This window comes from Capra hircus, chromosome 1 (assembly GCF_001704415.2).
Source record: "Capra hircus breed San Clemente chromosome 1, ASM170441v1, whole genome shotgun sequence".
Taxonomy (NCBI): domain Eukaryota; kingdom Metazoa; phylum Chordata; class Mammalia; order Artiodactyla; family Bovidae; genus Capra; species Capra hircus.
The window spans coordinates 13,988,494-14,010,699 of record NC_030808.1 but is presented as its reverse complement, the minus strand read 5'-3'; the positions used below and the strand labels follow the sequence as shown (position 1 = coordinate 14,010,699).

The 22,206-nt window shown below is 36.9% G+C and overlaps 1 protein-coding gene across 2 annotated transcripts in view; it reads left to right on the top strand.

The window, feature by feature from the left end:
- Window positions 1-22,206, top strand: part of NCAM2 (neural cell adhesion molecule 2) — a 605,915-nt gene that overhangs the window by 442,529 nt on the left and 141,180 nt on the right. For both annotated transcript variants that reach the window (XM_005674756.3, XM_013966137.2), the window contains exon 9: window positions 3,105-3,255. In XM_005674756.3, the coding sequence (XP_005674813.1) occupies window positions 3,105-3,255 (151 nt within the window). The remainder of the gene's footprint in view (window positions 1-3,104; window positions 3,256-22,206) is intronic.

Below are 22,206 nucleotides of genomic sequence, written 5' to 3'. Positions count from 1 at the left end.
TGTGTCCCAAGAAATGCATTGATTTCAAAGAATATTATACATACACACACACACAGTAGTCAATGAGGGATTATGAATATAAATGTATATTTGGCTAAGAAATGGAAAGAGTGACGGTAGAATTCTGCCACATGGATATGAAAGAACTAAAGGGGGAAAGATTAGAGACAGATATGTGAAAGATGCTTAGAGAAAGACAGCACAGGATATTCGTTGCAATACAAGTAGTTCAAATTGATTGGAACCCAAATTACTAATACCCAAATTGTAAGGTGTCCTTAAACAGAAAGATAATACCATATGGAAGTCCATCAATATCAGGCTAAGGAGTTGGTGGAAGCAATATAATATTATGTGTAATTATAGAAAATTTCTGGTGGTGAAACCATCATAAAGTAGTTACGAGAAATAAAATTTGCTTTTTTAAAAAAGCCTTATTTTTAAGTTTCACAAGAAATAATTTCTGCAGCTGGAATGATTTTTTTGCTAAAAGAAACATAGGAAATACCATAATGTTGTAGAATTTTGCAGAGTCAGGGAGGTTTTTTTGGTCGCATTCTTCCTGAGTGTGATTGTTTTCTCTGAAATCAAGAGACGCCTGTCAATATCCTTCCAACTTAGCAGCACAACTTAAACTCTGAATGGAGAGGGAGAAAGCAGATATGTCTAGGGGAACACAGTTCCTGAAAATTGGAAATGTAATGTCAAGCAAAATGTAAAACTGAGATGTATCATTACTTAGAATATAAATAGATGAATGAAGGTTCAGCAACTGATGCAAGAATGAAAACATGGTATAGCATGAGGCATGGAAAATAATTAGTATTAATATCATTCATAGAAAGAAAGATACCTGGGAGAGGGCAGGTGATGCTGGGTGGGTGTGATATATTCATCTACACATGAGATCTGTATCAAATGGACTTTCCCTGCATGTGATGTGTCTTATTTCTGAAGCGCCAGGGAAAGAAGGACCTGAGGGAGAAAGAGTGACTAGCGATCTCTGTGTAGAGTGCTCAAATGAAAAAGCTCTAGAGTCCAGGCCAGAATACAGAGACCTCAAGGAAGTGAGGAGGCTGTAATCAAATCCAAAACAAAGGAGGCTGCAACTAAAACTGGGAGAAAAATCAGGATCATGTGGGTGTCCTGAAAGCCAAGGGAAGTCAGCACAAAAGAAAGGAAGGCAAGTTCAAAAGAATTTAGCAATGAATGGTGGTGGTGGTTTAGTTGCTAAGTCGTGTCCGACTTGTGTGACTGCATGGACTGTAGGCCACTAGGCTCTTCTGTCCGTGGGGATTCTCCAGGCAAGAAAACTGGAATGGGTTGCCATGCCCTTCTCCAGGGGATCTTCCCAACCTAGGGATTGAACCCAAGTCTCCTGCACTACAGACACACTTTACCAAATGAGCTACCAGAGAATTAACAATGAATAGAGGTGCAATAAAGGCCAAAGGATATTTTTTTTTTAGTAAGGAAACAGCAGTTAGTTACCTTGTATAACAATTGGCCATTTTACTTTGGCCAATTATTCATTCATTCTGATTTTTAACTTCCATGAATACTTGCATTTTGTTTTCTTTCAATTAAGTAAATGGGTTTAGCAGCTGAACATCTTAAAAATTGGCAGAATAGAATGCCCTTCAGATTGAAAACTTCACCTTACTATTTCTTTAGCAGTACTTGGAAGGTGGGGAACATATTTTTGACTAATTTTGGCCTAAGTTGCACCCCTAATATGCTTTTGCTTATTTCTTTATTTTTGAAGACTATTTCTCAAATAATAAATTATCAATAATTAATGGGATTATTTAATGATTGCATTCACATACAGAATTACAAAGCAAAAACAGTAACCATATTGTGCCCCAATCAACATGTTTGAAAAGGCCTTTAAGGGAGTCCAGTGAAGGACTTCCCTGGTGATCTGGTGATTATGAAGCAGGCTTTTACTTCTGTGGCTCTGGGTTTGATCCCCAGTGAAAGAAATAAGATCCCACAAGCCATGAAAAAGTATAGTCTTTTGATATTAATAAAGAAAAATGATTAAACATCATTTTAATAATGCAAAGTAAACACACATATTGAAATTTATTTGAATCTGTCATATATAAAAATATACAACCATTATACTGTGTATAATAAGATACATATTTCAATTGAATGACATACAATATTCTATTGAACACTAAAGCCTTAAATATTAAAAAGAATCAGTTCGATAATGGTAGAGCAGATATCTTCAATGAGTTATGAAGTGTTAAAAGTCCACTGTATATCTTGACAGTACAAAGTAAAATTGACTGAATAAACTACCTCTGTTTTAATATGTGTGCTATTAAGGTATTTACATGATTTAAGAAAACAATTCTGGATATGCTAATTATGTTACACACAATAATTCTTATTTGAAATACAATCTATATGACTATAGGATTATAAGTAATTCCTTGACTTGAGTCATACTTGTCGAGTATGTGAGTAATCTTTCCATATTGTTTCCAGTGACTTCTGGAGAATACAGTGCTTTTATTACTGTATCTGTGATGCATATGGTACCAGTTATATTTATAAGCAATACTGTTGCATTCATTCAAAAATGAAAACTATAAATTCCTTTTAAATTCTTTAATTGTCATACATCTTGGTACATTTTCCTTATGTGGTGAAATAAGAAACTAAAGTACGGCAGAGGTATTTTTGCTGGTAAGCTGTAGCCAGAATTAAATAGGCATTGTTGTCATTTTGCTGTTTGCAAAGAACGCAACGGAAAGCCAACAACAAAATCCTTGAGCCACCTGGGAAGTCCCTAGAAGAACATACTAGCTTTATAAAAAGCAAGTGAAAGTCTAAAAAGCAAAGAGCATGCTAAATATAAAGATTGATAAAACATGTTTTTATTACGTGCATGTCAGTGTCCCTGAAATGGATAAGCTAAAACCAGTAAAGTATAAATATGGGAGCAGTGCTTTTTTGAAATAAAAAACTGAATACAGTTAAGAGTTTATTTTGAAATGTTATATCAATGGTAAATGCAATATGTTTCATCATCATTTTACACAAAATAAGCATAAAATCTTCCTTTTTTCCCAAATCAATGTGAACAGAGCCCAGACGGACGTATCGAAGTCAAAGGGCAGCATGGAAGTTCTTCACTGCACATTAAAGATGTGGACTTGTCAGATTCAGGGAGATACGACTGTGAAGCTGCAAGTAGAATTGGAGGGCACCAAAAGAGCATGTACCTTGATATTGAATGTAAGTTATTTTAATTTGTTCAGTTGTGTATTAAGACAACTTTTTTCTTCTTTGAAAAACATTAAGTTTTGTAGGAAAATCAAAACACAGATGTAGTTCATGTTGCAGTATTTCCTATATAACATTAGAAGGAATGTAGCCAAAGTCAAGTTATTAGAGACATCTAGTGGAGGTTATGGGAGATTTCACAATATAGATTTGACTGCATTTAATAGTCTTGATACTGCTTACCGTAAAAACTGTTACTTTTTAATGGAACGTTTAGCCTAAATCACAATGTAAACAGAACCATGTTAATTATCAGTAATTGATCAACATCTTAGATTTTTTTCTGTTTATTCTTAATATTATTGGTCCTGTGTTTCATGTATGTAGTGAGAATTTCATTTCTCATTCAAATTTTGTTAAATTATTTCACATCCTCATAAATTATTGTATAATATTTAAAACACAGTATTTAGGATACTCTGTTTTGCAAGGACTGATTGTGAACCAAATTCAAGTTGGTTTTGATCACAGGTGCAGTCCTCCTTTGCTTTTAAAAGCTTACATATTGGTTTATTCAGCTTTTTCTGGAGTTGTTCTCTAAGCAGTACTTTAACTGCATCCCACAAATAGTGATTGATTGTGTTTCTCTTTTTTTTTTTTTAATTTTAAAATCTTTAATTCTTACATGCGTTCCCAAACATGAACCCCCCTCCCACCTCCCTCCCCACAACATCTCTCTGGGTCATCCCCTGTGTTTCTCTTGGCTTTCAGTTGAAAATACTTTATATTTTGTAGATTATTTCATCATTGGTCAATATTATTTGTGAGAATATGTTTAGCCTTCAGATATTTAGCATTTCCCTAGATATTTTATGTTACTAATTTATAATTTAATTCAGTTTTGCTTCAAAAAATATTCTCTATATGATTTTGATTATTGTTGTACTTACTGAGGTTTGTTTAATGTCCCAGCATATTATCTGTCTAGTGAATACATAATATGTACTTAAAACACATATATGTTCTTTAAATCTTCTATGTATTCACCAAATTTGTTCTATTAGAGTGATGGTTGTTAAAATCCTCTATTATATTTGTGAACTTTTTTCTCTCTCTCTTTAATTGTTTATTTTTGCATTTTTTGTATTTTGAGGCTCAGTGACATAATATACATTTATAGTCTGTATCTTCTTAGTGTCCTGTTGTTGATATAACCAGTGAACATGAATTTATTTGCTGTAAACAATACCATATATTATTTTAAACTCTTGATATTAGAGGTCAGAAATGATACTTACTGGGATAAAATCAAGTATTTGTAGGGTTGTGTTTCTTTGTGGAGGCTCTACAGTTTCTAGAATATGCCCACTTTTCTTAACTTGCAATCTCCTTCCATCTTCAAAGCCAGTAATGGTAGAATGAGTCCCACATTCCATCACGTGACTTTGATTCTGCTTCCTTCCTCACACTGTCTCTATCTTTGACTTGCCTGCCATTTCATTGGACCCACATTGGATAATCCAGGATAATATTCTCAACCCAACATCCTTAATTTAGTCACAGCTGCACAGTTCCTTGGCCCATGTGAATTAATGTGCTCAAAGGTTCAGGCTGTGCTTATCTTTGGTGGATCATTTTTCTCTCTCTAATGTATGTCTTCCTCATGAATGATTCATTTTCTCCACTAATTCCTGACTAGGTGTATTTTGTCTTATGTACAAATAGCTATTCAGGCTCTCTCAGAGTTAATAATCTGACACTTTATATTAAATGTAAAAGCTTTGCAACAATACAGATGCCTTTACAAGTACTCCACACTGATCTTTTAAAAAAATGTTTGATGTCATATGCATTATATCCATATTCATTTTAATTGAGACTCTCACCAGAAATTATTTTAATAAATTATAGATATATTAAGGAACTTGAAAGGGAGAAATATTATTTACTCATGTTTTTATAATTTCTTTTTTGTCTTCCTCTATCCTTATAGATCCAGATTTTCCTCTAATATTATTGTCCTCCAGTCTAAGGATATTTTTTTCCCATTTATTGTAGAGCATGACTGTTGGGGATATCATCTATTATTTTTTATTATTATTTTCATCTGAAAATGTTCTCCCTCTCTATCATTCCTGATGATTTTTTTCAGGAATGATAGAGAGGGAGGGAATTCTAGGTTGTCATTTCTTTAAAGATGAGGTTCCTCTGTCTTCTAGCCTCCTTGGATTCTGATGATAAATCCATGGCAATTTGATTTATTTATCCCTTTTATGCCATGTGTCATTTTTCTAAAGCTGAGTTCAATTTATTTTCTTCATCTTGTTGCTTATAATTTTGACTAGAATAAGTCTAAATGTGGTTTTCTTTGGGTTTATCCTGTTTGAGGTATACTGAATTTCTTGAATCTGTAAATTTGCATTTGTCAATATATTTGACAGTTTTTAATCTATAAATATTTATTCTGTTCTAATCTCTTTCTCATCTCTAGGACTTTTAACTACAAACATATAGACTTTTTGACTCAAAGATATCTGAGACATTGTTCAGTGTTATGAATCTTATGTTTCACTATTCTTTAGATTAGACAATATCTGTTGTTTACTTTTAAAGTTAACTGATTCTCTACTGATAATCTCCTTACTGCTACTGAGTCCATTCAGTGAATTTTTTGTTTTATTTAATATATTAATTTTTTTAGCTTTAAAAATATTTTTTTCTATTTTGTATTTTTTGTTTCTCTGCTGAGATTTCCTATATAACTTTTATTCTGTATATATTTTTGTTTACCTCATTGGACATAGTTAAATGCTGCTCTAAAATAAATATTTAATAGTTGTAATATTTGAGGTATCTTGGAGTGTGCATATGATAATTGTCTTTTCCCTTTAGAATTGTTCATATTCTCCTGGTTCATGGAATGTTGAGAAATATGGCATTGTGTCATAGATACTATAAATATTGTCCTGTGCAGACTCTGGATCTCAACAACCATCTGGAAAAAAGTATTTTAAGTAGATAATCATCCCTGAGTTCCGTGTTGTCTCCTGTAATCAGTTATTCAAATCTCAGTTGATTTCTTAATGTCTTTGCTATGCATTGTGTATCTGTTCTAAGTGTGTAGAGCTCAGAGTTTAGGCTGAGTATTCTGTGGTTTTATACCCAGAATTATGGCATCTCCTCTCTGACTCTTGTCTAGGATAATCCCCATACTATTCAATCTGTATTGGCTTCTTTCCAGAGTACCTCTATATTTCTGGATGTGTTTTATGTCCAGAATCACTTTGAAACTCCTTATCTAGCACCTTCCCTCTAGACATAGCAATAAGGCTGGAAAAAAAAAAAAAAAGAAAAGAAAACAAGGAAACTAGTTTTCATTCCCCTCCACAACCCCAATTTTGTTTTGCTCCCTCTATAGAAGCCTTAGGGTAGTGCTGTTGTTATTGTTTTGTTTGATTTGTTCTATTTCCAGTCTTTTTAATTATTACCAGTAGGGGAGTTGGGCTATCATTGGCATGTCCAGACAGCAATTTTTAATTTATGTCTTCCATTCATAATTTTTTTTCAAATTTTACTCTTACTTTTTATAATCATATTGGCTCAGCTGGTAAAGAATCTGCCTGCAATGTGGGAGACCTGGATTCAATCCCTGAGTGGGGAAGATCCCCTACAGAAGAGAATGACAACCCACTCTAGTATTCTTGCCTGGAAAGAGAATTCCATGGAAAGAGGAGCCTGGCAGGGCTACAGTCCATGGGGTCGCAGAGTGGAACATGACTGAACAACTCAGATACACACACACACACACACACACACACACACACACACACAGAGCTTTAAATAAACCATTACCATGATAAAAGATTGTTCAATTGCAAAGGCCTAAGAAGAAGTTAAGTTCCTTTTTCTCATTCAGTGTATCAATCTTCTATGTAGTCAATTTTATTTAATTTGATATTTTTATCTGTACTCATACTAAATCTACCTGAAAGCTATAGTAAGTTCTAGGTATGTGAATTATTTCAAATTCTAAATTGTGAGATGGGGTCTAGTGGTTTGGAGCATCATGGCCTTGGGTCAATACCTGGTCAGGGAACTGAGATTCAGTAAGCTCTGCACTGTGTCTTAAATAAATAAATGGCTTTAGCTGAGGTTTAGAGTTAGATATTCAGATTTTTAATAGTTTCTTTTACCTACAAGGGCTTCCCAGGTGGTGCTAGTGGTAAAGAACCCACCTTCCAATGCAGGAGACATAAGAGACTTGGGTTCTATCCCTGCGTCAGGAAGATCCCCTGGAGAAGGAAATGGCAACCCATTTGAGTATTCTTGCCTGGGGAATCCCATGGACAGAGGAGCCTGGCAAGGGAATAATTCTTCTGATTAAGGCTGAATTTCATGTAAAGCAAATGAAAATATTTATACTTAAGATTAATAAACACACTATCAAACTTGAGTCATGCATTCTATTGACATATTTTCTTTTTCTCAGTCTTTAAATAAGAAGTCTTTTGCTTGTGGATTTAACATACACATCCTATATCTAAGCCGGGGCCTCTTGTTTTCTTCCCATGATGAGTTTCTTCTAAATATCTATTACACATGAGTTGAAAATCTCTGGAAGTCTAGATTCCTCTTTGATTAACCCAGATTCTTATAGTATTTCTTTATATGCTTTACTCAAATGTTCTATTTTTCACAATAAAATTTACTCTTTAATTCCACAATGTTAAAAGTCCAGCTCACTTTTGAAATTTTATGATACATTTAAGAATTAATTTTAGGTTCTTAGCAATATATATTCTTAGCAATGTGCCCATGTATGTGCCCAACCTCTACTCTGTGGTAGACATATGAGATTATTACCCTCTAGGTACTTAGTATAATTTATTAAAACTGAATCCTGAAAAAAAATGTTTTAAAATGGAAGAATATTATGGTGAAAATTTATTTATGGTTAGTTATATATTTAAAATTTATTTATGGTTAGTTATATTCTAGTAGGGGCTTTCCAGGTGGCACTAGTTGTAAGAACTCACCTGCCACTTCAGGAGACTGAATGAGATGCAAAAGAGACTCAGGTTCAATACCTGGGTGGAGAAGATCCCCTGGAGGAGCGCATGGCAACCCACTCTACTATTCTTGCCTGGAGAATCCCAAGGACAGAGGAGCCGCCTCACGGGCCACAGTCCATAGGATCTCAAAGAGTCGGACATGACTGAAGCAACTTAGCAAACATGCATATTCTAGTAAAAGATAAATTTATACTTAGATAGAAAATAAAATAATTATTCACCTTATGTCATTAATTGCTAAAGTTCATATTTTTTTTCATGTAGTAGAAACTTCCCTGTTGGCTCAGAGGTTAAAGCATCTGCCTCCAATGCAGGAGACCGGGGTTCAATCCCTGGGTTGGGAAGATCCCCAGATAAGGAAATGGTAACCCATTCCAGTATTCTTGACTGGAGAATCCCATGGACAGAGAAGCCTGGTTGGCTGCAGTCCACAGGGTTCCAAAGAGTTGGGCATGACTGAGCAACTTCACTTTCACTTTTCAGGAACATAGTAAATGCCATTAAATTGTCATTCGCCTGTTGTGGTTCAGTTGCCAAGTTATGTCCGACTCTTTGCAACCACATGGACTGCAGCACACCAGGCTCCTCTGTCCTTCACTACTTCCTGGAGTTTGTTCAGTTTCATATCGATTGGGTTGGTGATGCTATCTAATCATTTCATTCTCTGCCACCTACTTCTCCTTTTGCCTTCCATCTTTCCCAGTGTCAGGGTCTTTTCAGGTGAGTTGACTCTTTGCATTAGGTAGCCAAATAATTGAAGTTTCAACTTCAGCATGAGTCCTTCCAATGAATATTCAGGGTTGATTTCCTTTAGAATTGACTGATTTGATCTCCATGCTGTCTTAGGAACTCTCAAGAGTCTTCTCGAACAGCACAGTTCAAAAGCATGAATTCTTCAGCACTCAGCCTTCTTTATGGTTCAACACTCACATCCGTACATGACTACTGTAAAAACCATAGCTTTGACTAGACGGACCTTTGTCAGCAAAGCTTTTCAAAATTCTGTCTGGATTTGTCATAGCTTTCCTTCCAAATAGCAAGTGTCTAATTTCAAGGGTGCAATCACTATCTGCAGTGATTTTGAAGCCCAAGAAAATAATATATGTCACTGCTTCCACCTTTTCCCCTTCTATTTGTCAAGAAGTGATGGGACAGGATGCCATGATCTTAGTTTCTTTCATCCTCATCGAAAAGCTCTTTAATATAATTCAATGGACTGTAATGCCATCAGAAGTTATTCATGTGAATAAATATTTACATTTTAGAAATAAGAAGAATATTTCCAGTCTCCATCTTTGATTCAAAACAGTATACAATTATAAACATTACAAAGAAATTATATATTGTCACAAACATTTTACCAAAATAGTCATTACTGTGATTCAAGAAACTAAATTGTAATATTGTAAGAATGAGTGGAAAAGAATTGAGCCATTTATAATTTGATACCAACCACATTTATTCCAGTAATACTAAACTTAGAAGGTGTATAGATTACATCTTTTTGTTGTTGTTGCTCAAAACCTCTTTTGTGTTTCAGTTTAAGCAGACTCCTTGGCATCCTACCAGTTCATTTTCAATATTCCAAAGGCATTACCCTTTCTAAGAAGCAAGAGTTAAACTAGAGTTCCGATTTATAAAACACAGGAGATAACAGGCGTGTGATATGTAGCTGAACACAATAAGCACCAATTACATAACATGTTTGATTACAATTAGAGTATCATTAAATTTTGTGACTAGGTACTCATTATGTATTATCTGTTAATTAGATTTAATTATTTTGTGTGACAAATTTAATTTAACAGTTACATGGTAACAATGCCTGTTACAAAATATTGACTTTTTATTTGTATTTTATTATCATTGAGCTCTCTGCACCTGCTTTTATTTCTTGTTAGAGATAATAGCAATATTTAAATGCATTTTCTCCTGTATAAAATTTGTTAGCTATATCAGGAAACTCTTAAGGATATAGAGAGATTAATTAATCTTTTAATACAGACTTATGTTACTTCCATACCTATTCCATTTATTGTATCACAATTATTTCCTCAAGATTTGCAATCACTCAAAATAACTAATTCTGGTAGTATTCTCTGTTACATGTACTGGATGAGGTAGGTAAGGTGTGACCATGACTTTTACATTTAAAGATAGCATCTCAATAAGCAAATAGAAATTAGAAAACTCCTTGTTTATAACAGACAGGCGTTTTATATCTGTGATTAAAATCTTGTCTTATGAACCTACCCTGTGTGCTCACCATAATACATTTAAATTGTTCAAACTTTAAAGAAGATGGCTCACTTATAGAAGTAATTTGGTTCTAATGCCAGCAACTACTTAGATTTTATACCCAACATGAGAATTTCAGTGACAACATCTGAAAGAAATATAAAGTTTATGTCTACAGCCAGAAGATAAGGAAATAAGAAGAGAAAGAAAGGTGAAAAAAAATCATTTTACTGGTCATCTGTATTTTTTAACCCAGACTTTACATGGACCCTCTGTGAAAACTTTAAATATCTAGCATTCTTAATGTGTACAGATACCATAACTTATTCTAGTTTTATCAAGTTTGTATCTATTTCTGACAGATATAATTGATGCAGATTAAATCTTGTGAAAATATACTTTAGAAATTATGATGATGATGAAAAGTTGTTAAAGAATTTTAGAAAATATTTGACCCTTGAAAAGATACATCTTAGATATGAACAAATATCAAACAAACAAATGAAATAGTCATTTTGTGTAGCTACTGGATTTATCGCTACCTCTTGGCACCTGCTTAACTTAATGGTCCAGAAATATCAAATTCTACCTTCATCACATTTTTCTGCCCTTCCTTGGAATGAAGAACCTGTCTCAGTGATCTCAGTTCTCCTGGTACAGTGGATGTCCTAGTTTGTGCAGCTATAATGAAATATCTTAAGCTGGGTGGCTTTAGCAGAAACTTTTATTTCTCACGATCTGGAAGCTAGAAAGCCCATAATGATCGAGTTCCTGGTGAGCGCTCTTTTGCAGGTTATTATCACATGGCCTTTCCTTCATATAGAAAAAGAGACACCTCCTCTCTCGTCATCTTTCTTTAAGGGCATTAATCCCATGATGGGGGTTCTGCTCTTATGACTTCATCTAAAATTAATTACTTGTAAAGACCCCACCTTTAAGCACTATCACATGGAGGATTAGGGATCAACATGCCCCTTTGGAGGAGACACAAAATTCATTCGTAGGAATGAACTTTGTGTGTTTGACAGAGAAAACCACATCGCGGATAGAACTTTACAGGACCAGGCTGTACCTTAAGATCACATCTTTCCAATCCTTCACTGGTATCACTGGGTTTTGTCATCCTGAAGATCCTGAAAAATAGGCCAAGACCTTGTGGTAGACTGCTTACAGCCTGGCTTAGTCTGTTTGAGCTGCTATAATAAAGTACCATAGACCGGGTGACTTATGAGAAACAGAAATCAGTTTCTCACAGTTCTGGAGACTGGAAATCCAAGATCAGGGAGCCAGCATGGTTGGGTTCTGGTGAGGACCTTTTTCAAATACAGATCACTGTCTTCTGGTTCTATCCTCCTATGATGGAGAGCAGAACAAGAGGAAAAAACTCTCTCCTAACTCCTTGGGGTACAGGAGCTCCAACCTATGACCTCATCTATTTCTAATCACCTCTCCAAAGACAGACTTCCTAATCCCATCACATTGGAACATGTGAATTTTATGGAAACACTGATCTTCAGTCCATAACAGTGCCTCCCCCACACTTCCTTCTTAGGGTGTGGTGCTAGTAGGTTTGTCTTCTTGGATTTATTATATCTTAATAATAAATACCTCAGTCTACAATAGCATGACCATCAAAGTTAAGGTACCTAATTCTTGAAAAAAATACAAGTCCAACAATTTGAATCTAATCAGCCAGAATTCTGTGGCCCTAAATCAGAATTTTGGGGTTGAATTTCAGTAGAGCAAATGCAAGGACAAGCTTTTGTTTTTCTACTATCCAAGTATGGTTGATATTAAGCCAGCTCACAGTATGTGATGGTGTAAGTTCAGGTCAGTCACTCAGTCGTGTCCAACTCTTTGCGACCCCATGAATCACAGCATGTCAGGCCTCCTTGTTCATCACCAAATCCCAGAGTTCACGCAAACTCATGTGCATCAAGTCGGTGATACCATCCAGCCATTTCATCCTCTGTCATCACCTTCTCCTCCTGTTCAGAATCCCTCGCAGCATTGGCTATTTTTCAGTGGGTCAACTCTTCTCATGAGGTGGCCAAAGTACTGGAGTTTCAGCCTCAGCATCAGTCCTTCCAGTGAATATCCAGGACTGATCTCCTTTAGGATGGACTGGTTGGATCTCCTTGCAGTCCAAGGGACTCTCAAGAGTCTTCTCCAACACGACAGTTCAAAAGCATCAATTCTTTGGCGCTCAGCTTTCTTCACAGTCCAACTCTCACATCCATACATGACCACTGGAAAAACCATAGCCTTGACTAGATGGACCTTTCTTGGCAAAGTGATATCTCTGCTTTTTAATATGTTCTCTAGGTTGGTCATAACTTTCCTTCCAAGGAGTAAGCGTCTTTTAATTTCATAGCTGCATTCACCATCTGCAGTGATTTGGGAGCCCAGAAAAATAAAGTCAGCCATTGTTTCCATTGTTTCCCCATCTATTTCCCATGAAGTGATGGAACCAGGTGCCATGAACTTCGTTTTCTGAATGTTGAGCTTTAAGCCAACTTTTTCACTCTCCTCTTTCACTTTCATCAATAGGCTTTTTAGTTCCTCTTCACTTTCTGCCATAAGGGTGGTGGCATCTGCATATCTGAGGTTATTGATATTTCTCCTGGCAATCTTGATTCCAACTTGTGCTTCTTCCAGCCCAGCATTTCTCATGATGACACTGAATATAAGTTAAATAAGCAGGGTGACAATATACATCCCTGACATACTTCTTTTCCTATTTGGAACCAGTCTATTATTCCATGCCCACTTCTAACTGTTGCTTCCTGACCTGCATATAGGTTTCTCAAGAGGCAGGTCAGGTGGTGTGGTATTCCCATGTCTTGAAGAATTTTCCACAGTTTATTGTGATCCACACAGTCAAAGGCTTTGGCATAGTCAATAAAACAGAAATAGATGTTTTTCTGTAACTCTCTTGCTTTGTCAATGATCCAGCGGATGTTGGCAATTTGAGCTCTGGTTCCTCTGCCTTTTCTAAAACCAGCTTGAACATCAGGAAGTTCATGGTTCATGTATTGTTGAAGCCTGGTTTGGAGAATTTTGAGGTTTACTTTACTAGCGTGTGAGATGAGTGCAATTGTGTGGTAGTTTGAGCATTCTTTGGCATTGCCTTTCTTTGGGACTGGAATGAAAGCTGACCTTTTCCAGTCCTGTGGCCACTGCTGAGTTTTCCAAATTTGCTCGCATATTGAGTGCAGTGCTTTCACAGCATTATATTTTAGGATTTGAAATAGCTCAACTGGAATTCCATCACCTCCACTAGCTTTGTTTGTAGTTATGCTTTCTAAGGCCCATTTGACTTCATATTCCAGGATGTCTGGCTCTAGGTGAGTGACCACACCATCGTGATTATCTTGGTCATGAAGATCTTTTTTTTACAGTTCTTCTGTGTGTTCTTGGCACCTCTTCTTAATATCTTCTGCTTCTGTTAGGTCCATATGATTTCTGTCCTTTATTGAGCTCATTTTTGCATGAAATGTTCCCTTGGTATCTCTAATTTTCTTGAAGAGATCTCTAGTTTTTCCCATTCTACTGTTTTCCTCTTATTTCTTTGCTTTGATTGATGAGGAAGGCTTTCTTATCTCTCCTTGCTATTCTTTTGACTCTGCATTCAAATGGGAATATCTTTCCTTTTCTCCTTTTCTTTTTTTAATATAAATTTATTTATTTTAGTTGGAGGTTAATTACTTTACAATATTCACTTCTCTTCTTTTCACAGCTGTTCATAAGGCCTCCTCAGACAGCTATTTTACTTTTTTGCATTTCTTTTCCAAGGGATGGTTTTTATCCCTGTCTCCTGTACAGTGTCACAAACTCTGAGTGTCATCAGGCACTCTATCAGATCTAGTTCCTTAAATCTATTTCTCACTTAAACTATATAATCATAAGGGGTTTGATTTAGGTCATAGCTAAATGGTCTAGTGGTTTTCCATCCTTTCTTCAATTTAAGTCTGAATTTGGCAATAAGGAGTTCATGATCTGAGCCATAGTCAGGTCCCAGTCTTGTTTTTGCTGACTGTATAGAGATTCTCCATCTTGGGCTGCAAAGAATATAATCATTCTGACTTTTGTGTTGACCATCTGGTGATGTCCATGTGTAGAGTTTTCTCTTGTGTTGTTGGAAGATGGTGTTTGTGATGACCAGTGCATTCTCTTGGTAAAACTGTATTAGCCTTTGCCCTGCTTCATTCCGTATCCCAAGGCCAAATTTTTCTGTTACTCCAAGTGTTCCTTGACTTCCTAGTTTTGCATTTCAGTCCCCTATAACAAGAAGGACATTTTTTTGTCCTTCAAAACAAGAGGTCAGTGGAGAAATATTTCCAGAAAGAATGAAAGGGTGGAGCCAAAGCAAAAACAATACCCAGTTGTGGATGTGACTGGTGATAGAAGCAAGGTATGATGCTGTAAAAAGCAATATTGCATAGGAACCTGGAATGTTAGGTCCATGAATCAAGGCAAATTGGAAGTGGTCAAACAGGAGATGACAAGAGTGAACGTCAACATTCTAGGAATCAGCGAACTAAAATGGACTGGAATGAGTGAATTTAACTCAGATGACCATTATATCTACTACTGTGGGCAGGAATCCCGTAGAAGAGATGGAGTAGCCATCATGGTCAACAAAAAGAGTCTGAAATGCAGTACTTGGATGTAATCTCAAAAATGACAGAATGATCTCTGTTCGTTTCCAAGGCAAACCATTCAATATCACAGTGATCCAAGTCTATGTCCCAACCAGTAACCCTGAAGAAGCTGAAGTTGAACAGTTCTATGAAGACCTACAATGCCTTTTAGAACTAACACCCAAAAAAGAGGTGATGGTGTAAACTTGCTAGCAATTTTTCTTTATAATATATTGGACTTTTCTAGAATAATATTTAAAGTCATAGTAATAGGAGCTATTCTTAGATTTTAATGGATCTACTAGGTCTAATCCTAGGACATTGGTTAAGTGATTTAAATTACCAAAGCTTCAGTTTTTTCTTGTGTAAATAGGAAGAATTTGCTCTAAATTTATTATTTTATGAATTTAATCATTGTTGTTGTTTACTTGCTGAGTGTGTCTGTCCCTTTTGAGCCCTATGGACAGTAGCTGGGCAGGCTCATCTGTCCATGGGATTTCCCAGGGAAGAATATTGGCCATTTCATTCCTCCAAGGTATCTTCCCAAGCTAAGGACTGAACCCTGATCTTCTGCCTAATCAGGTGGATTCTTTGCCACTGAGCCACCAAGGAAGCCTAAGTCTAAGCATACTAAGGTTCAAATTTTAATTACGTTCTTTCATTCAATAATATTTATCAGGCACGTACTACACACCAAGCACTTTTACAGGTGTTGAGAATGTAGAATTATAATGAACAAAAAAAATAGACTCTATGGACCTTACATTCTAGCAATGAAAACCAGTGATAAACAAAACAAAGTAGCAAAATATATGAGAATCAACGAAAATGGCTCAGGAGAAAGAAAAAAAAAAAACCCATGTGGTTAGATACATCATCAGCTAATGTCACAATACATATACATAGTAAACACTCCAAAACTCAGTGACATGAATTAATAATTCTCTTGCTCAACTGGAACCAGCTGACCCTGAATAGGGAGCACTTCTGTAAGCAGCAATGCTTAACTCCATGTTAGGGTCCAGTAACACCTGAAACCAGATTCAAGAGGTGGCAACTACAGGGAGGAAACTATACCATGGTGATGGCAGAAGCAAAAGAGCACAACTCAATAAAGAAAGCAAGTTTCAGGCATTTGCTCCTCTCACATTGAAAAAGTCATGTAGTTAATCCTAACTCACATCCATCCATCAGGGAAATGCACTCCTGTTATACCTGGAGGGCTTCCGGAGAGACTATTGGCTGAGTCAAACAAGCTATATCAGAGGTTCATGCCTATGAATGAAATTTCAGGTAGTTAATTTTAAAACAATATTTCTGTTTTGAGAATAGGTATGTTAACACATTTCTCTAAGTTGTGTTAGACCTGCTTATGTAATTATCACATATGGAATAAGAAAAACCAACATAATTTATAATAGATTGTTCTAAAGACATTAAAGAAGGAAATAATATTTGTGTATCTTCATTTAAGAAACATCATAATAATTGCTTGGTTTCATAATAATTATTGTATAACACTAGAAGCAGTGTATTAACATTGTTTTCCTAAGATGTGAAAAGATTAAAAGAGCACAAAATTTTGCAAAATGTCTAGGAAGCTGGGATCTACTTATTTGAAACTGCTTTAAGAAAACCTGACATAATTTAATGCACATATAGTTAAATATGTATCATAGAGATTATACAACTGAGCAGTAATAGAGAAAAATCCTCTCAGAAAAGTGAAATTATCATGATATCTTAAAGAAGTGGAACCTGAGAATCAGATAATAATGATTCAGTATCTATATAATTTTAAAGCTATATGGCTCATTTGACTTACTCTATTTATTCAAACATGCCCCTTTATTTTGTGGGATATATTTATATGGTCATCTGGAGTAAAATGTCCTCGCTCCTTTAGTGAAGTCGCTCAGTCGTGTCCGACTCTTTGCGGCCCTGTGGACTGTAGCCTACCAGGCTCTGCAGTCCATGGGATTTTCCAGGCAAGAGTACTGGAGTGGGTTATCATTTCCTTCTCCAGAGGATCTTCCCAACTCAGGGATTGAACCCGGATCGCCCACATTGTTGGTAGACATTTTACCGTCTGAGCCACCAAGGGGTCATACACTCCTTTAGTATTACTGTCAAACTGTTTCTGCCCCTGTGATGAAGTCTTAGTAAGAGTAAATAACCTCTTTAAATGATTATTATTAGCACTATAGTTATCTTAAAATACTTCATAAACGTAATTTCAAAGAGTTCTTGTTATATAGAAATATTAATAATTCAATGACAATCCTCTTTGTTTAGGGACATTTTGTTTACTTAGGCCTACTAAAATATCTTTTGAGGTCCAGTTCAGTTCGGTTCAGTCAAGAAGTTGTGTCCTACTCTTTGCGACCCCATGGACTGCAGCATGCCAGGCCTCCCTGTCCATCAACAACTCCCAGAATTTACTCAAACTCATGTCCATTAAGTAACTGCTAAGTCACTTCAGTTGTGTCCGACTCTGTGCAACCCCATAGACGGCAGCCTACCAGGCTTCCCTGTCCCTGGGATTCTCCAGGCAAGAACACTGGAGTGGGTTGCTTTTGCCTTCTCTGCCATTAAGTCACTAATGCCATCCAATCATCTCATCCTCTGTTGTCCCCTTCTCCCACCGTCAATCTTTCCCAGCAACAGGATCTTTTCAAATGAGTCAGCTCTTCACATCAGGTGGCACAAAATTGTAGATTCAGCTTCAACATCAGTCCTTCGAATGATTGTTCAGGACTGATTTCCTTTAGGATACACTGGTTGGATCTCCTTTCAATCCAAGGGACACTCAAGAATCTTCTCCAACACCAGCATTTAAAAGCATCAGTTCTTCAAACCTCAGCTTTCTTTATAGTCCAACTCACATCCATACACGACTACTGGAAAAACCATAGCCTTAACTAGATGGACCTCTGTTGGCAAAGTAATGTCTCTGCTTTTTAATATGCTCTCTAGTTTGATCAGAACTTTTCTTCCAAGGAATAAGCATCTTTTAATTTCATGGCTGAAATCACCATCTGTGGTGATTTTGGAGCCCCCTAAAATAATGTCTATCACTATTTCCACTGTTTCCCCATCTATTTGCCCTAAAGTGATAGGTCCAGAGGCCATGATCTTGTTTTCTGAATGTTGAGCTTTAAGCCAACTTTTTCAGTCTCCTTTCACTATCATCAAGAGGCTATTTAGTTCTTCTTCACTTTCTGCCATAAGGGTGGTGTCATTTGCATATCTGAGGTTATTATTTATCTCCTGGCAGTCTTGATTCCATCCTGTGCTTCATCCAGCCCAGCATTTCTTATTATGTACTCTGCATAGAATTTAAATAAGCAGGGTGACAATATATAGCCTTGAAGTACTCCTTTCCTATTTGGAACCAGTCTGTTGTTCCACATCCAGTTCTAACTGTTGCTTCCTGACCTACATACAGGTTTCTCAAGAAGCAGGTCAGGTGGTTTGGTATTCCCATCACTTTCAGAATTTTCCACAGTTTTCTGTGATCCACACAGTCAAAGGCTATGGCATAGTCAATAAAGTAGAAATAGATGTTTTCCTGGAACTCTTTTGCTTTTATGATGATCCAGCGGATGTTGGCAATTTGATCTCTGATTCCTCTGCCTTTTCTAAAACCAATTTGAACATCTGGAAGTTCATGGTTCACATATTGTTGAAGCCTGACTTGGAGAATTTTGAGCATTACTTTGCTAGCATGTGATATAAGGGCAATTGTGTGGTAGTTTGAGCATTGTTTAGCATTGCCTTTCTTTGGGATTGAAATGAAAACTGACCTTTTCCAGTCCTATGGCCACTGCTGAGTTTTCCAAATTTGCTGGCATATTGAGTGCAGCACTTTCACAGCATCATCTTTTAGGATTTGAAATAGCTCAAGTAGAATTCCATCACCTCCACTAACTTTGTAGTGATGCTTCCTAAGGCCCACTTGACTTCACACTCCAGGATGTCTGGATCTAGGTGAGTGATCACACCATCGTGATTATCTGGGTTGCCAAGATCTGTTTTGCATAGTTCTTCTGTGTATTCTTGCCACCTCTTCTTAATATCTTCTGCTTCTCTTAGGTCCATATGATTTCTGTCTTTTATTGGCCCATCTTTGCATGAAATATTCCCTTAATATCTCTAATTTTCTTGAAGAGCTCCCTAGCCTTTCCCATTCTATTGTTCTCCTCTATGTCTTTGCATTGATCACTGAGCACAGCTTTCTTATCTCTCTTTGCTGTTCTTTGGAACTCTGCATTCAAATGGGTATATCTTTCCTTTTCTCCTTTGCTTTTTGCCTCTCTTCTTTTCACAGATATTTGTAAGGCCTCCTTAGACAGTCATTTTCCTTTGTGTATTTCTTTTCTCTTGGGGATAGCCTTGATCCCTGTCTCCCATACAGTTTCACGAACCTCTGTCCATAGTTCTTCAGGCACTCTGTCTATCAGATCTAGTCCCTTATATCTATTTCTCACTTTCACTGTATAGTCCTAAGGGATTTGATTTAGGTCATACCTAAATGGTCTAGTGGTTTTCCCTGCTTTCTTCAATTTATGTCTCACTTGGCCATAAGGAGTTCATTGTCTGTGCCCCAGTCAGCTCCCAGCCTTGTTTTTGCAGATGGTATTTGCTGACTGCAGCTTTCGCTGCAAACAGTATAATCCATCTGGTTTCAATGTTGTCCATCTGGTGATGTCCATGTGTAGAGTCTTCTCTTGTGTTGTTGGGAGAGGGTATTTGCTATGACCAGTGCGTTCTCTTGGCAAAACTATTAGCCTTTGCCCTGCTTCATTCTGTACACCAAGGCCAAATTGGCCTGTTACTCTAAGTATTTCTTAACTTCCTACTTTTGCATTCCAATCCCCTGTAATGAAAAGGAAATCTTTTTTGGGTGTTAGTTCTAGAAGAACTTGTAGGTCCCAACAGAACCATTCAACTTCATCTCATGCAGCATTACAGATTGGTTCATAGACTGGATTCAGTCAATTCAGTCACTCAGTCATCTGACTCTTTGTCATCCCATGAACCTCAGCATGCCAGGCCTCCCTGTCCATCACGAACTCCTGGAGTCCACCCAAACTCATGTCCACTGAGTCCGTGTTACCATCCAACGATCTCATCCTCTGTCATCCCCTTCTCCTCCTACCCTCAATCTTTCCCAAAATCAGGGTCTTTTGCAATGAGTCAACTCTTCTCACCAGGTGACCAAAGTATTGGAGTTTCAGCCTTTCAACATCAATCCTTCCAATGAACACCCAGGACTGATCTCCTTTAGCATGGATTGGCTGGATTTCCATACAGTCCAAGGGACTCTCAACAGTTTTCTCCAACACCACAGTTCAGAAGCATCAAATCTTCAGTGCTCAGCTTTCTTTATAATCCAACTCTCACATTCATATATGACTAATGGAAAAACCATAGCTTTGACTAGATGGACCTCTGTTGACAAGGTAATGTCAACATTTTTAGACAGCTTTTTAATATGCTATTTAGGTTGGTCATAACTTTCCTTCCAAGGAGTAATTTCATGGCTGCAATCACCATCTGCAGTGATTTTGGAGCCCAGAAAAGTAAAGTCAGCCATTGTTTCCACTGTTTCCCCATCTATTTGCCATGAAGTGATGGGAGCAGATGCCATGATCTTAGTTTTCTGAAAGTTGAGTTTTAAGCCAACTTTTTCACTCTCCTCTTTCACTTTGGTCTAGAGGCTCTTTAGTTATTCTTCACTTTCTGCCATAAGGGTTGTGTCATCTGCATATCTGAGGTTATTGATATTTCTCATGGCAATCTTGATTCCAGCTTGTGCTTCCTCCAGCCCAGAGTTTCTCATGATGTACTCTGCATAGAAGTTAAATAAGCAGGGTGACAATATACAGCCTTGATGTACTCCTTTTCCAATTTGGAACCAGTCTGTCATTTCATGTCCAGTTCTAACCGTTGCTTGCTGACCTGCATACGAGTTTCTCAAGAGGCAGGTCAGTTGGTCCTGTATTCCCATCTCTCTCAGAATCTTCCACAGTTTATTGTGATCCACACTATTGAAGGCTTTGGCATAGTCAATAAAGCAGAAGTAGATGTTTTTTATGGAACTCTCTAGCTTTTTTGATGATCCAGGTGACGTTGGCAATTTGAGCTCTGGTTCCTCTGCCTTTTCTAAAACCAGCTTGAACATATGGAAGTTCATGGTTTATGTACTGCTGAAGCCTGGCTTGGAGAATTTTGAGCATTACTTTACAGGAGTGTAAGATGAGTGCAATTGTGCAGTCATTTGAGCATTCTTTGGCATTACCTTTCTTTGGGATTGGAATGAAAACTGACCTTTTCAAGTCCTGTGGCCACTGCTGAGTTTTCAAAATTTTAACATATTGAGTGCAGCACTTTCTCAGCATCATCTTTTAGGCTTAGATACATTACCATGATATTGAATGTTTTGTCTTGGAAACGAACAGAGATTATTCTATAGTTTTTGAAACTGCATTCAAGTACTTCATTTTGAACTCTTTTGTTGACTATGATGGTTACTCCATCTCTTCTAAGGGATTCTTGCCCACAAGAATAGATATAGTAGTAGATACAATCGTCATCTGAGTTAAATTCATCTATTGCACTCCTTTTTAGATCTCGATGTTCGCTCTTTCCATCTCCTGTTTGACCACTTCCAGTTTGCCTTGATTCATGGACCTAATATTCCAGTTTCCTATGCAATATTGCTCTTTACAGCATCAGAGCTTGCTTCCATCACCAATCATATCCACAATTCAGTGTTTTTTATCCTTTGGCTCCGTTTCTTCATTCTTTCTGGAATTATTTCTCCACTGACCTCCAGTAGCAGATATTGTGCACCTACCAACCTGTGGAGTTCATCCTCCTGTGTTGTATCTTTTTACCTTTTCATACTGTTCATGGGGCTCTCCAGGCAAGAATACCGAACTGATTTGCCATTCACTTCTCCAGTGGACCACGTGTTGTCAGATCTCTCCACCATGACCCTTCCA